This window comes from Entelurus aequoreus, linkage group LG12, assembly GCF_033978785.1.
Source record: "Entelurus aequoreus isolate RoL-2023_Sb linkage group LG12, RoL_Eaeq_v1.1, whole genome shotgun sequence".
Classification (NCBI taxonomy): Eukaryota; Metazoa; Chordata; class Actinopteri; order Syngnathiformes; family Syngnathidae; genus Entelurus; species Entelurus aequoreus.
This window is the reverse complement of record NC_084742.1, coordinates 52,977,555-52,995,347: the sequence shown is the minus strand read 5'-3', so window position 1 is coordinate 52,995,347 and position 17,793 is coordinate 52,977,555. Positions and strand designations below refer to the sequence as shown.

General features: G+C 41.0%; 1 protein-coding gene across 3 annotated transcripts in view; it reads left to right on the top strand.

The window, feature by feature from the left end:
• Positions 1-17,793, top strand: part of slc41a2b (solute carrier family 41 member 2b) — a 101,905-nt gene that overhangs the window by 34,371 nt on the left and 49,741 nt on the right. For all 3 annotated transcript variants that reach the window (XM_062066249.1, XM_062066251.1, XM_062066250.1), the window contains one exon: positions 3,930-4,076. In XM_062066249.1, coding sequence (XP_061922233.1) covers positions 3,930-4,076 — 147 coding nt within the window. The remainder of the gene's footprint in view (positions 1-3,929; positions 4,077-17,793) is intronic.

The following is a 17,793-nucleotide window of genomic DNA, read 5'->3' as shown; positions in this document are numbered from 1 at the left end:
CCGTTACGAAAACAAACAAAACAGAAATTGGGCGAAAGAAGGACAACAACTGGATTTCCCGGCAAAACAATGGAAGTAGGTAGAGGAGACGTACTTTACAAGCAGTTAGCAGGGGGGGGGGGCAGTCGTTATGAGCCGTCGTTATTACTTACTGCTTTATTAATTATTATTAAAAATTAGAGATGTCCGATAATGGCCTTTTGCCGATATTCCGATATTGTCCAACTCTTAATTACCGATTCCGATACCAACCGATACGATATATACAGTTGTGGAATTAACGCATTATTATGCCTAATTTTGTTGTGATGCCCCGCTGGATGCATTAAACAATGTAACAAGGTTTTCCAAAATAAATCAACTCAAGTTATGGAAAAAAATGCCAACATGGCACTGCCATATTTATTATTGAAGTCACAAAGTGCATTATTTTTTTTAACATGCCTCAAAACAGCAGCTTGGAATTTGGGACATGCTCTCCCTGAGAGAGCATGAGGAGGTTGAGGTGGGTGGGGTTGAGGTGGGGGGTAGGCGGTAGCGGGGGGTGTATATTGTAGCGTATATTGTAGAGTTAGTGCTGCAAGGGGTTCTGGGTATTTGTTCTGTTGTGTTTATGTTGTGTTACGGTGCGGATGTTCTCCCGAAATGTGTTTGTCATTCTTGTTTGGTGTGGGTTCAAAGTGTGGCGCATATTTGTAACAGTGTTAAAGTTGTTTATACGTCACCCTCAGTGTAGGGCTGCAACAACTAATCGATTAAATCGATAAAAATCGATTATAAAAATAGTTGGTGATTAATTTAGTCATCGATTTGTTGGATGTATGCTACGCGTTCGCAGAGGCATTTTTAATTTTAAAAAAAACAACATTATTATTTATTATTTGTATTTCTTTTTTAATAAACCTTTATTTATAAACTGCAACATTTACAAACAGCTGAGAAACAATAATCAAAATAAGTATGGTGCCAGTATGCTGTTTTTTAAAAATAAAATACTGGAAAGGATATAAATGTAGTTTGTCTCTTTTATCCGATTATTAATCGATTAATCGAAGTAATAATCAACAGATTAATCGATTATCAAATTAGTTGTTAGTTGCAGCCCTAGGACCTGTATGGCTGTTGACCAAGTATGCCTTGCATTCACTTGTGTGTGTGAAAAGTCGTAGATATTATGTGATTGGGCCGGCACGCCCACAATATTGTTGTCTGGTTGGAAATCGGGAGAAATTCGGGAGAATGGTTGCCCCGGGAGATTTTTGGGAGGGGCACTGAAATTAGGGAGTGTCCCGGGAAAATGGGGAGGATGGCAAGTATGACTGGGAGACCAACTGCTCTGTACTTCTCCCTACGTCCGTGTACCACTCTGTACAGCGGCGTTTTAAAAAGTCATAAATTTAACTTTTTGAAACCGATGCCGATAATTTCCGATATTACATTTTAAAGCATTTATCGGCCGATAATATCGGACTGCCGATATTATCGGACATCTCTAATGATAATACATGAATATCAGTACATTCAATCCTTTGCAACTGGACTTTTTAACCTTTAGTGCTCACCTCAAGTTTGGTCCCGGAAGGGTCTCAGTCACAAAAATGTTAGAAATAAGTTACATTTATTTTTATTATTATTCAACTCTTGAATATCTCCCTCAACTTCAGGTCTACCTGTTTATATAAAGTTTAAAATAATACTGTTCCCCTGCCATTTTGTGAAAGAAACACAACATTTCAACACAATATTTCCCCCCAAATAATGTTTTAAAGTGGAATATTTTATGTGACGTAATTGGAGCCTTGAATAGGTCAATAATTCATAACAATATTAATATTGATTCATTATTTTTTTCGAGCAATTTTTGGGGATCTAAAAGTGCATCATAAAGTGTGAAAATAAGTTATACTATTTAATTTTTTTTAAATTTTCAACACTTAAAGGCCTACTGAAACCCACTACTACCGACCACGCAGTCTGATAGTTTATATATCAATGATGAAATCTTAACATTGCAACACATGCCAATACGGCCGGGTTAACTTATAAAGTGCAATTTTAAATTTCCCGCTAAACTTCCGGTTGAAAAAGCCTTTGGAGGATGACGTATGCGCGTGACGTAGCCAGGGGAACAGAGGTATGCCTTCCCTATTGAATACAATACAAAAAAGCTCTGTTTTCATTTCATAATTCCACAGTATTCTGGACATCTGTGTTGGTGAATCTTTTGCAATTTGTTTAATGAACAATGGAGGCTGCAAAGAAGAAAGTTTTAGGTGGGATCGGTGTATTAGCGGCTGGCTGTAGCAACACAACAAGGACTACTTACTTGGATAGCAGACGCCTAGCCGATGCTAGCCGCCCACCGCACGGATGATCGGGTGAAGTCCTTCGTCGCGCCGTCGATCGCTGCAACGCAGATGAGCACGGGTGTTGATGAGCAGATGAGGGCTGGCTGGCGTAGGTGGAGCGCTAATGTTTTTATCATAGTTCTGTGAGGTCGGGTTGCTAAGTTGCTAAGTTAGCCTTAGCGTCGTTAGCAACAGCATTGTTAAGCTTTGCCAGGCTGAGGTCTATTAACCGTGTAGTTACATGTACATGGTTTAATAGTATTGTTGATCTTCTGTCTATCCTTCCAGTCAGGGATTTATTTATTTTGTTTCTATCTGCATTTGAGCCAGATGCTATCACGTTAGCTCATGCTAAAGAGCTTCGTCGATGTATTGTTGTGGAGATAAAAGGCACTGTGAATGTCCATTTCACGTTCTCGACTCTCATTTTCAAGAGGATATAGTATCCGAGGTAGTTTAAAATACAAATCCGTGATCCACAATAGAAAAAGGAGAGAGTGTGGAATCCAATGAGACCTTGTACCTAAGTTACGGTCAGAGCGGAAAAAAAAAAGTATTTCACTGCCTTCTAGTCCGTCACTCTAACGTTCCTCATCCACGAATCTTTCATCCTCGCTCAAATTAATGGGGTAATCGTTGCTTTCTCGGTCCGAATAGCTCTAGCTGCGTTGAAAAAAATAGGATAATTTGAGGGAGTGAACAACTGACAACGTCACGCTACTTCCGGTAGGGGCAAGGTTTTTTTTTATCAGAGACCAAAAGTTGCGAACTTTATCGACGTTGTTCTATACTTAATCCTTTCAGCAAAAATATGGCAATATCGCGAAATGATCAAGTATGACACATAGAATGGATCTGCTATCCCCGTTTAAATCAAAAAATTTCATTTCAGTAGGCCTTTAAATCTCTAAATCAAATTCAGATCTATGCATTGATTATACATTTTTGTAATTTTTTTGTTTGTTTTATGACCTTTTTGGCAAAGAAAACACACAAAATAATCATGCAATATTTTCCCCCCAATTTTTTTTTAAGTGGAATATTTGATGTGAAGTAATTGGATCCTTGAATAAATTAAAAATTTTACTTTTTGAAACTGATACCGATAATTTCCGATATTACATTGTAAAGCATTTATCGGCCGATAATATCGGCAGTCCGATATTATCGGACATCTCTAAAAAAAATACTAAATGCTGTTATCATATGTGTGTACATTGTATCCGCAGATACAAAAAAAAAAGAAGCCAAATATCTATGCTGATAATCGGTGGAACTCTCGATGCTGCAGTCCTCGCCACACACAATCAGTACGGCATAGCTCGGTGGGTAGAGTGGCCATGCCAGCAACTTGAGGGTTCCAGGTTCGATTCCCGCTCCCGCCATCCGAGTCACTACCGTTGTGTCCTTGCGCAAGACACTTCACCCACCTGCTCCCAGTGCCACCCACACTGGTTTATATGTAACTTAGATATTGGGTTTCACTATGTAAAAGCGCTTTGAATCACTAGAGAAAAGCGCTATATAAATATAATTCACTTCACTTAATTCACTAATAGCATGCGCCATCTTCTCGTTTAGGTTTCATCATGGTGGGCGTGATTGTGGGCTCCAAGAAGACGGGCATAAACCCGGACAACGTTGCCACCCCGATCGCAGCAAGTTTCGGAGACCTCATAACCTTGGCCATCCTGGCCTGGATCAGCCAAGGACTCTACAAGTGCCTAGGTGAGGGATGCCCTCCTCTTCCACATGTCCCTGAAGACTTGCACACGCTCCACCAGGCTTGAGCCATGCTCTCCTCGCAGCAGGAGATGTGGTCAGGCAGCACAACTTCACATGAAGCACATAGTTGACCTTGTAGTCCATCTGCCCCATCTTGAGGTAGACCGTGGTAATGCATGATATTGTTCTTATTAACATGCACGTTTTCAACTAGGCTCGATGTGATCAAAGATGCTTCACTGACCGCAAAGGCTGCGTCTGATGGTCACATGATTTATAGATAGATTTATAGATGTCTGATGAACTTCATAGTTTCACGTCTTTTTCACCTAAGTTTGTCAATCAGACTCTTCAAATAAGTAGTAAATATTGTGTTAAAGGTGTCGTATTGTGCCCGGTGGTACCTGTTTTTGTGTGTTTGGGATCCTTATAACTCCCAGAAATGTTCATCCAAACCATGGAAGCATGGTGGAGATACACTATATTGCCAAAAGTATTTGGCCACCCATCCAAATGATGAGAATCAGGTGTCCTAATCAAGCACTTAGGCATGGAGACTGTTTCTACAAACATCTGTGAAAGAATTGGCCTCTCTCAGGGATTTCCAGCGTGGAACTGTCATAGGATGCCACCTATGCAACAAATCCAGTCGTGAAATTTCCTCGCTCCTAAATATTCCAAAGTCAACTTTATTATAAGAAAAGTGAAGAGTTTGGGAACATCAGCAACTCGGCCACCAAGTGGTAGGCCACGTAAACTGACAGAGAGGGGTCAGCGGATGCTGAAGCGCATAGTGCAAATACTTTCTGCACAGTCAGTTGCTACAGAGCTCCAAACTTCATGTGACCTTCCAATTAGTCCACGTACAGTACGCAGAGAGCTTCATGGAATGGGTTTCCATGGCCGAGCAGCTGTGTCTGAGCCATACATCACCAAGTCCAATGCAAAGCGTGGGATGCAGTGGTGTAAAGCACGTCGCCACTGGACTCTAGAGCAGTGGAGACGCCTTCTCTGGACTGATGAATCACGCTTTTCCATCTGGCAATCCGATGGACGAGTCTGGGTTTGGAGGTTGCCAGGAAAACGCTACATTTCAGACTGCATTGTGCCGAGTGTAAAATTTGGTAGAGGAGGTATTATGGTGTGGGGTTGTTATTCAGGAGTTGGGCCTGGCCCCTTAGTTCCAGTGAAAGGAACTTTGAATGCTCCAGGATACCAAAACACTTTGGACAATTCCATGCTCCCAACCTTGTGGGAACAGTTTGGAGCGGGCCTCTTCCTCTTCCAACATGACTGCACAAAGCAAGGTCCATAAAGACATGGATGACAGAGTCTGGTGTGGATGAACTTGACTGGCCTGCACAGAGTCCTGACCTGAACCCAATAGAACACCTTTGGAATGAATTAGAAACGAGACTGAGAGCCAGGCCTTCTCGACCAACATCAGTGTGTGACCTCACCAATGCGCTTTTGGAAGAATGGTGGAAAATTCCTATAAACACACTCCGCAACCTTGTGGACAGCCTTTCCAGAAGAGTTGAAGCTGTAATAGCTGCAAAAGGTGGACCCACATCATATTCAACCCTATGGGTTAGGAATGGGATGGCACTTCAAGTTAATATGTGAGTAAAGGCAGGTGGCCAAATACTTTTGGCAATATAGTGTATCAATGATCTCTTTTGCTCTTTCTGTCTGAAACAATTGCGACATATTTCGTCTTAGTGACGTCAACAGATTATCCATATATGGTAGAAATTTACCCAAAGTGCTTTGTGCGAGTCCGCCATTGTAAGTCAGCAAATTTTATTTATAAAGCGCTTTTCACAGATAAAATCACAAAGCGCTGTACAAAACATAGGTGAAGTAAAACGACAATTCAATGAAAACAACAGCGGAAACATCATAAAAAGGATACAAAGTGGATTAAAAATGATAGCTAAAAGGTGCATTAACTAAAAAATTGACTAAAAAGAGAAGTTTTCAAATGTTTCTTAAAAGTGTCAACACAGTCAAGATCACGGAGGGACTGGCGCAAGTCTTTCCAGAGTCTGGGAGCTATAAGGCAAGTTTTAAAATGAGTTTTTGGGATCTTTAGTAGACCCGGGCCTGAAGACCGGAGGCTGCGCCCTGAATAGTAGGGGAATAACAAGTCAGTGATGTACCGAGGAGCCCCACTATGCAACGCACCAAAAGTCAGGACTAAAATCTTACAAACTCAATGCGGAATTTGACTGGAAGCCAATGAAGATTGGATAAAGTTAAAGTACCAATGATTGTCACACACACACGAGGTGTGGTGAAATTATTCTCTGCATTTGACCCATCACCCTTGTTCACCCCCTGGGAGGTGAGGGGAGCAGTGAGCAGCAGCGGTGGCTGCGCCCGGGAATCATTTTTGGTGATATAACCCCCAATTCCAACCCTTGATACTGAGTGCCAAGCAGGGAGGTAATGGGTCCCATTTTTATAGTCTTTGGTATGAGTCGACCGGGGTTTGAACTCACGACCTACCGATCTCAGGGCGGACACTCTAACCACTAGGCCACTGAGTATAAAATGGGGTTGGTGTTTGCTGTTTTGGGTGCATCGGTCAAAAGTCTGGCAGTTGCATTTTATACCGTCTCAAGTCTCTTTAGCGTTGATTTGTTGAAAAGAGTGAAGAGAGAATTGCAATATTGCACTTGTAATCAATAAGCTCCTTCTTTTAGTCTATCCTCTTGTTGTGGGGCAGACTGGCTCATACATGCACATACATCCTGTTGCCGTTTCTCAATCAATCAATGTTTATTTATATAGCCCTAAATCACAAGTGTCTCAAAGGGCTGCACAAGCCACAACGACATCCTCAGTTCAGAGCCCACATAAGGGCAAGGAAAAACTCACAACCCAGTGGGATGTCATTGTGAATGACTATGAGAAACCTTGGAGAAGACTGCAGATGTGGGTGACCCCCCCCCCCCCCCCCCCGCCCCCCCTCTCTAGGGGAGACCGGATGCAATGGTCGTCGAGTGGGTCTAGCATAATATTGTGAAATTCCAGTCCATAGTGGATCTAACATAATAGTGGGAGTCCAGTCCATAGTGGATCCAACATAATAGTGAGAGTCCAGTCCATAGTGGATCTAACATAATAGTGAGAGTACAGTCCATAGTGGATCTAACACATCAGCGAGAGTCCAGTCCATAGTGGGGCCAGCAGGAGACCATCCCGAGCGGAGACGGGTCAGCAGAGATGTCCCCAACCGATGCACAGGCGAGCGGTCCACTTCGGGTCCCGACTCTGGACAGCCAGCACTTCATCCATGGCCACCGGACCTGTGCCCCCCCCCCCCTCCCCCACAAGGGAGAGGGGGGGCAGAAAAGAAAAGAAACGGCAGATGAACTGGTCTAAAAAGGGGGTCTATTTAAAGGCTAGCATGTACAAATGAGTTTTAAGATGGGACTTAAATGCTTCTACTGAGGTAGCATCTCTAACTGTTACCGGGAGGGCATTCCAGAGTACTGGAGCCCGAATAGAAAACGCTCTATAGCCCGCAGACTTTTTTTGGGCTCTGGGAATCACTAATAAGCCGGAGTTCTTTGAACTTTTCTAATTTGTAATACAAAGTAGCGTACAGTTCTAACTTATATCTGTCAGTAGACTCCATATGGAAGTACAGAAACATTTATATTGTTTATCTTCATGCTGTTTGGGGTTGCAATTCTGCCAGTCGGCCAGTAGAGGTCCCCGCTGCCTCGGCCTGCGCTCCCAAGGTCTCCCGGGTTTAGAACAGATGCTCCTCTCTTCTCACCGCACATTCCACATGTTTAATTCATGTCACACCCAACACCGCCTGCAACACAAGGATACAGTCAGCGATATTTCCTCCCGGCCTATTCCTCCTTCACATAGACGTCTGCTCTGAGAGGAAACAGAGACACGCTGTCAGCCACATTTATTTAAACACACTTCAGAGTGAATATTTCCACTGCGGAGCGGCTGTCTGGCCGTGTCTTTTCCTGAATAGTGTCCGTGTTCCGGTCCCGCCGTGTTGACACATGTCCCCATTAGGAGAGCAACAAAAGGCAACATGACAATGTCATTACCTGCACGGGGAAATGAAATGCTTCTCATTTTGAGGCAAATGAGCTGAGTCAAGAGGCAACACTTGTGCCCAGTCACTTTCAATTAAAGATTGCTTTAAGCCTGGTGGGGGTTCAACTATACACACAAGCCAGCGTACTGCGTCACTTTCAGATTTGACCACTAACACAAAAATATGTCATCACTCAGGTTTCTGTGGTGATTCATGCTAATTGTTGCACCATTTTTGAAAGTGCCATTAATCAGATTGTTTTGCACCTCGGGCCAGTGGAACAATCTGCATGTCGACCACCATTTACAGATTGGCCTCAGACTCATTGATGACATGTTTTTTGGTATCTTGGGCAGGACACTTCTTCACCCTTGCCCCCAGTGCAAGATTGTCAGTGACATTTTAAAACAAGCTATGAGTGCATTTTTGTGCGTGATGTCACTAAGATGACATATCAAAACAACACTAAATTAAAGGCCTCCTGAAATGTGATTTTCTTATTTAAATGGGGATAGCAGGTCCATTCTATGTGTCATACTTGATCATTTCGCGATATTGCCAAATTTTTGCTGAAAGGATTTAGTAGAGAACATCGACGATAAAGTTCGCAACTTTTGGTCACTGATAAAAAGCCTTGCCTGTACCGGAAGTAGCGTGACGTCACAGGTTGTGGAGCTCCTCACATCTGCACATTGTTTAAATTCATGGCCACCAGCAGCGAGAGCGATTCTGACCGAGAAAGCGGCGATTTCCCCATTAATTTGAGCGAGGATGAAAGATTCGTGGATGAGGAAAGTGAGAGTGAAGGACTAGAGGGCAGTGGAAGCGATTCAGATAGGGAAGATGCTGTGAGAGGCGGGTGGGACCTGATATTCAGCTGGGAATGACTAAAACAGTAAATAAACACAAGACATATATATACTCTATTAGCCACAACACAACCAGGCTTATATTTAATATGCCACAAATTAATCCCACATAACAAACACCTCCCCCCTCCCGTCCATATAACCCACCAATACAAATCAAACACCCGCACAACACACTCAATCCCACAGCCCAAAGTACCGTTCACCTCCGTAAAGTTCATACAGCACATATATTTCCCCAAAGTTACGTACGTGACATGCACATAGCGGCACGCACGTACGGGCAGGCGATCAAATGTTTGGAAGCCGCAGCTGCGTACTGCGTTACACATACAAATTAAACAAAATGCTTATGGCAACATTCTGGTTGCATACTCACGGTACCGCGTCTGCGTATCCAACTCAAAGTCCTCCTGGTAAGAGTCTCTGTTGTCCCAGTTCTCCACAGGCCAATGGTAAAGCTTGACTGTCATCTTTCAGGAATGTAAACAATAAAACACCGGCTACGTGTTTGTGTTGCTGCAGCCGGCCGCTAATACACCGCTTCCCACCTACAGCTTTCTTCTTTGCTGTCTCCATTGTTCATTAAACAAATTGCAAAAGATTCACCAACACAGATGTCCAGAATACTGTGGAATTTTGCGATGAAAACAGGCGACTTAATAGCTGGCCACAATGGTGTCTCAAAATGTCCTCTACAATCCGTGACGTCACGCGCACACGTCATCATACCGAGACGTTTTCAGCAGGATATTTTGCGGGAAATTTAAAATTGCACTTCACTAATCTAACCCGGCCGTATTGGCATGTGTTGCAATGTTAAGATTTCATCATTGATATATAAACTATCAGACTGCGTGGTCGGTAATAGTGGGTTTCAGTAGGCCTTTAAAGTGCACTTTTTGTACAGAACGCCACTACAATAGTTTAAAACAAATAAAGTGCACTTTTGTGCATGATGTCACACAAGATACTGTATTTCAATAACTGTCAAATCAAAATGAGCTGCATAATAGGAAATTAAATAGTGTATGTCCTTCGCTCCTGTTGTTGAACAATTTTTTTCAAACGGTGTTGAAGTGGAAATGGTTGCTTGGGCATTTTGTTGGGTGTGGCACTGGCCCAGATGTTGACATGCGGAGTTTCAAGCACTCTTCATTCTCTAGCGGGTGACTTTTCAAAAGCTACAAATTAGCAGTGCTGCTACTTTTTGTAGCAACGCTTTTGCCGCATACTTGACATATTACGGTTGTTTGTTCAACATCTTCCCGCTTGAAGCCAAACCACCGCCAGACGATGGACCCCATTAATTTGGATTGTTTTGCACCTTGGGCCAGTGGAACAATCTGCATGTCGACCACCGTTTACAGGTTGGCCTCGGACTCATTGATGACATGTTTTTTTGTCATCTTGGGCAGGACACTTCACCCTTGCTCCCAGTGCCGCTCACACTGGAGAATGAATGATGGGTGGTGGTCGGAGGGGCCCGTAGGCGCAAACTGGCAGCCACACTTCCGTCCGTCTACCCCAGGGCAGCTGTGGCTACAAATGTAGCTTACCACCACCGGGTATGAATGTGGAGTGAATGAATGATGGGTTCTTGCTTCTCTGTGAAGCGCTTTGGGTGTCTAGAAAAGAGCTATATAAATCTAATCCATTATTATTATTATTATTTTTATTATCTGCTTTGGTTTTGTCCTCTGCACTACAACAATGCTGTCAGACCCGGATCCACAGTAGGAGATGCACACAGGCTATATATATGATATAGCTTTATTTATATCGACCTTTAATGAGCCAAGATTGTGCTTTTTATTGGGAAAATCTCCCACTTGACAAAAATGTCACACAAATATGTAGGGATGGACTTGGACTTAGACAAACTTTATTGATCCACAAGGGAAATTGTTCCACACAGTAGCTCAGTTACAAAGGATGTAAAGGGTAAGGTTGGAAAGGATAATACAGGTATAAAGTAGACTAAAAATGTACCATAGTAGCAATATAAATTATGTACCATAGTAGCAATATAAAATATGTACCATAGTAGCAGTATCAAATATAAAATATGTACCATAGTAGCAATATCAAATATAAAATATGTACCATAGTAGCAATATCAAATATAAAATATGTACCATAGTAGCAATATCAAGTATAAAATATGTACCATAGTAGCAATATCAAATATAAAATATGTACCATAGTAGCAATATCAAATATAAAATATGTACCATAGTAGCAATATAAAATATGTTCAATAGTAGCAATATCAAGTATAAAATATGTACCATAGTAGCAATATCAAGTATAAAATATGTACCATAGTAGCAATATCAAATAGTAGGAAGTAGCAAAATGCAAAATTTACATTACAGTTATTGTGACCAAATGATCCCAGTTACCATTATTGTTGAATGTGCTCAAAAAGTACTTAAACGCACTGAAATCTTTTGGCCTAGTAATTTTTTCTTCCAAGAACTAAAACAAAAAGACACATTGTTAGAAAAGCCACAATTTAGCATTTTTGTGTTATGCTTCACTGATAGTGTTTTACTTTTAGTATTTTATCCCCTTCAATGGCTTTTATTGTTTTAAGTAGTGCTTTGTAATTTAGCACCTTAAGATTTATTTCTATGTAAAGTGCCTAAAATTGTTTTTATTATTTATTATTATTGTGGCGTCCTACTATGTTCAGCGGTCCTTGAACGCACCGTAAAAACACCTTGTTGAGTATAGAAGGGTTAGCACAGCCTTAGGTTGAATGTTCACAATGGAATATCTTAGTGCAAACTAAAATCCAAAATCAGGCCCGCGGGAAGTCCCAAGTAAAAAAAAAAAAAACTTAAAAACTTTTTTTTTTTAAATTATTATTATTTTTTAAAGTCTGTCCTTTCTTATCCATTTTCTACCGCTTGTTACTCTCGGGGTATCCTAACCACTCAGGTAAATCATATTGTCTAAAAATGCATTTTCCCATCGATAATGTGACATCGTGCTTGCAGTGTCGGCCGAGCGCGCAAAAAGTGCACGCTCTTTCAGTCAATTAGTGCGCGAGGAATATATATTTATATATATATATATATATATATATATATATATATATATATATATATATATATATATATATATATATATATATATATATATATATATATATATATATATATATATATATATATATATGTATACAGCCCGGCAACCGGCCAAATATTTTCACACAATGCGGCGAGTCAAAAAGTTTAGGGAGCCCTGTCTTAGTGACTCAGACAGTAATGTGTTTATATAAGTTTAGACTAAGGTACGTCCTTTTGAACTCCTGTTGTCATGTTAGCATTTAAGCTAGCGAGATGGCGCCATTCAGTCCGGGAGTTTATCAAAGTGCAACTATCAGTCACATAATCACATTTATAAAACATTTTTTATTTATTTATAACATCAATGCTAACCTTTGGGAGTTTCACCGTTATTATAGTTTATTGCAATGTCAGTATTCATAACGTCTGGGTTATATATGTACTTTCTGCCATCTAGAGGAAGTGCATGGCATTGTTCTGCCTGTCTTTATGAACAAAGATACTCAATTTGGAGTAAATAAACAATCATTTTCGGACCAATTTAGTGAAATTGGGTATTTAATGCTGCAGTGCAGTAGTTGGGAATGACTGATATAGACTGTATGGACAAACGCAATGAGAATCGAGGCACTGCAACCAACGCTGTACATGAGCATGAATGGAAGATGTGGAGTTGGTCCCCCATGTGATTTTTTTCCTGTCTTCTACAAAGACTTTCTGTAAGATTTCAAGGATGTGTGTCTGTGGAAACCGTGGTCCCGGTCAATGTTTTCCTCTCCGAACTCATCCAAAGCTGTTCCGTTGTCTTCTACAAAGACTTTCTGCAAGATTTCAAGGACGTGTGTGTGTGGAAACCGTGGTCTAGGTCAATGTTTTTCTCTCCGAACTCATCCAAAGCTGTTCCGTTGCATGCCATACTTGGTGGTGGTAGTATGTCTGCAACCAGCGCTTGATACAGGTGGCAAGGAAAGCCAATAATGGCCGGCACTGTTGTCGCCATCTTCACACTTTTCTAGCTGTGGGCCTCGTTAAATCTGCCTGAAGGTCCAGCTCAACAGTGAGCCCTTTCTGTTCTCTGCCTCGTTTGACACCATCCTGGTCATAAGTATTGGACTGTTTTCCCAACCACACTCATGTTGTACCGCAGAGAGTAGAACATCCAGCTGTTGCTGGCGGATTTAAGCAGGTGCTCGGCCTAATTGCACGTAAACAAAGAAGTAGTCTTGACACAAACCTTCTTTGGGGTGCTTAAGCTAAACGTGCAAGATGATAAATACTGAAGTACAACGAAAAAAGGCATACTCTTAGATACATCATCTGTCAACTTCTTATTCTTTTATTAATCTTCAAGCAATTAAATATGGCACTGTTGATTCAGTCTGAACTAGTTTGCAGCCTAAAGAGCACTGAGCTGAAACACAATGGTTTATATGTTTCCAGTCCATTTAGGGCTGGGCAATATGGCCTTTTATTAATATCTCGTTATTTTAAGGGCATGTCACGATGCACGATATATATCTCGATATTTTGCCTTGGCCTTGAATGAACACTTGATGCATATTATCACAGCAGCATGATGATTCTATGTGTCTACATTAAAACATTCTTGTTCATACTGCATTAATATATGCTCATTTTAAACTTTCATGCAGAGAGGGAAATCACAACTAAGTCAATTTAGCAAAAGTGTATTTATTAAACAGTTATTAAGCAGTGGCACAAACATTCATGTCATTTCCAAAACAGAAAGTGCAAGATTGTCAGAGACATTTTGAAACAAGCTATTAGTGCACTTTTGTGCATGACGCCACTACAATAGTTAAAAACAAATAAAGTGCACTTTTGTGCATGATGTCACACAAGATATTTCATTAAGTGTCAAATAAAAATGACCTGCAGATGAGGAAATCAAATAGTGTATGTCCTTCGCTATGTGGTAGGTTCCTGCGGACGTTATCTCCTTCTGTTGTTGACTATTTTTTTCATACAGTGTTGATGTGCAAATGGTTGCTTGGGCATTTTGTTGGGTGTGGCAGATGTTGACATGCGTAGTTTCAAGCAGTCTTCATTCTCTAGCGGGTGACTTTTCGAAAAGCTACAAATTAGCAGTGCTGCTACTTTTTGTAGCAACGCTTTTGCCGCATACTTGACATATTACGGTTGTCTGTTCAACATCTTCCCGCTTGAAGCCAAACCACCGCCAGATGATGGACCCTGTGCTGTTTTTCTTGGGAATTAATTCTTCCTTCATTTGTTACCAGATTCGCACCTTCTCTCTCTCGTATTACCACTCGGACCCCACCGCTAGCACCACAGCTAACGTTACCCATTCCGCTACCTCTCTGCTTGGCGAGGGCGTATCACGTTGCACGCGTGACAGTATGTTACGTATGTGAGAAGGTGTGCTTGTTTTATGTCTGTGAGAAGGAGAGACAAGAAAGAGTGAGAAAAGCCTGTAGTGTAATGCCCGCAGCTAAAAGCAACTGCGTGAGAATTTATACTCGAATATCACGATATAGTCATTTTCTACATCGTACAGAGACAAACCTGCGATATATCGAGCATATTCCATGTATCGCCCAGCCCTAAGTCCATTAGCCCATTTCTTTAGAAGTAAGCACATTTGTACGTTCGCACGTAATGAAATAAAACATCCGGTCTTGACTTGGTCAATGTGTTCATGTCCATGTCTTAGTGTTAACTGTCATATGCTGAGTGGGAGATAATAGGGGCTGCAAAATGTTCTACATGCTGCTGCAGGGAAGTAAATGACCTTGTCTGCTCTACCTTTCCGCTCACGTTAAAGGGGAAGTGCACTTTTATGAGAATTTTGCCTATTGTTCACAATCCTTATGTAAGACAAGAACAATATGTTTTTCTTTTTTATGCATTATAAGTCGTAAATACGTCAAGAGGTGGCTAACAATGCAGATAACAAACTATTGTGCCCATAAAACCCTCAAAAAAAATTCAAAAAGTGCCAATAATACTCCATTTACATGTCGTGGCCTGAATATTTACAAGTATTAGCATTATTGTTGTTATAAGCGCTAACACAGACAAACTATTTTTTAGCAAGGCCGTGATGACCGAGAGCTAACTAGCTTATGCTGCTATATTGACACATTGAGCCATACTTGCCAACCCTCCTGTTTTTAGCGGGAGACTCCCGGTATTCAGCGCCTCTCCCGACAACCTCCCGGCAGAAATTTTCTCCCGACAAACTCCCGGTATTCAGCCGGAGCTGGAGGCCACGCCCCCTCCAACTCAATGCGGACCTGAGTGGGGACAGCCTGTTCTCACGTCCGCTTTCCCACAATATAAACAGCTTGCCTGCCCAATGACATCATAACATCTACGGCTTTTAGAGAGTAGAGTGCACAACTGCGCACACAAAAAGGAGACGAAGCAGAAGAACGAGGAAGTTACAGACATGGCGACGCCGTCGACGAGCAAGATGAAGAAATACGCTTGCAAGTTCCAAAACGAATGGAAACAAGAATTTCAGTTCATCCAGGACAGTTCGAAGGGGAAGGGGTATGTAATTATGTTGCCTGTACATTATGTAAAACAGACTTCTCCATTGAACACGGTGGCCGAGTCATGAACGGAGGAGAAGTTAAACAGGACAATACTGCCATCTACTGGATAGCCCCCGGAACACTAAAATTCAAGTATTTATTTTATTTATATGTATAATAAAATAAATATATATACATATATAGCTAGAATTCACTGAAAGTCAAGTATTTCATATATATATATATATATATATATATATATATATATATATATATATATATATATATATATATATATATATATATATATATATATATATATATGAAATACTTGAGTTGGTGAATTCTAGCTGTAAATATACTCCCCTATTAACCACGCCCCCAACCACGCCCCCACCCCACCCCGACTGCGCCCCCTCACCCCCCACCCCCCACCTCCCGGTATCGGAGGTCTCAAGGTTGGCAAGTATGCATTGAGCTGCTGCGTTGCCTCTGAGTTGGTGAAAGTTAATTCTAGATTACAAATCCGGGAGATCGCAAAAAGCCGCGGCCTGACTGCGGCTCACAAAATCAGTAGAGACTCCTTCCACCCCCACCAAGGACTGTTTTCACTGCTGGACTCAGGAAAGAGGTTCCGCTGCCTCCGTAGCAGAACCTCCAGGTTCTGTAACAGCTTCTTCCCTCAGGCCGTAAGACTCTTGAATAGGGTTGCAAAATTCCGGGAATATTCAAAGTTGGAAACTTTCCATGTGAATTAACGGGAATATATGGGAAGACATGCTAGATCTTGAAGCATAATTATTAGCTAAAACAACCTGATTTAATGCAAATTCAGTTGAATTTCAACCCTGCACTGTGCATTCCTCCATCACATGTGCAGTGCATTATTGCATCACACGCACAGATAATTCCCAGTATGCTACACACTACAGGCCACATGAGTATTTCAGCCCAAGGACTTCATCCAGTCAGGTAAGTTTTGATCATATTACTGGGGTAAATATACGGTATTTAAGTTTAATAGAGGTGTAATTGCTTGTTACTGTATGACTGTAGACTACTCCAGCAGACTTCCACTCAAGCTAGCTAGATGTTCCTGTACTTGTTAAATATCTCTAGCTAGCTAGGTTTATGTACCACCAAAGTCTCATAATGAACCGAAAATATTTCTCTGTTAGCCGTGATGCTAATTTTCTCTATGTTAAATCCCATTCATTTATGCTAACAACGTTAGCGATCCGAATTTACCTTTTTTGTGATCTGTAAAGTTCAACTAGCAAATACTAAATCAAAACGTGTAGTTTCCTCTGCCTTCTGTTCTGCTAGCCATTCTGTTGTCATACAAGAATGTAGGTTATAGTTTGATTTAGCATGCTGATTGAGTGTTCATTTATTCATCTAGCCTATTTCTATTCATTTGTCCATCAGTAAAATATTTTTAAAGACTACTCCAATTGTTTAGCTGACTATTTATATCTGTGTGTGGCATTGCATTAGTGTTTTACAAGCTTCTCATCTTATTTTATAGAATAAGATGGACGGTGTCCAACTTTGAATAATCAAAAAATGGTCAAAATTTCCAAACTTCCCGAGCTTAACTTCTCGTGGTAAATTTCCGGAAAGTTTCCACCCCTTTGCAAACCTACTCTTGAACGCATCATAATAATCCCCTCAATTACCCCAAAAAACGGATTAACTCGCAGAAATATAAAGACAATATAACATACATACATAAACGTGGATGCATATGCAAAAGTGCAATATATTTATCTGTACAGTAATCTATATATTTATATCTGCACATTATTTTATAAATGCAAACTGCACTTTATTGCTCTTTTATCCTGCACTACAACGAGCTAATGCAACAAAATTCCGTTCTTATCTGTACTGTAAAGTTTAAATTTGAATGACAATAAAGGAAGTCTAAGTCTAAGTCTCTCTAAATCCTGCCTCTCACCTGGATAGTAGAAGGTTGTGGACATAAACCCACAAGTTGCTCAACTTTGACATCCAACTTAGACCTGGAGATGGCCAGAAAAAACGGAAAAGACACTCAATTTGCGGCACCTTTTATTTTTAACCTTTCACGTGGATTATGATTAATTCTTCATTTAAACAGGAATTTATAAATATCCCATCAGTTGGCATCCCAGTGAGAGCAGAAGTGGTACAGTA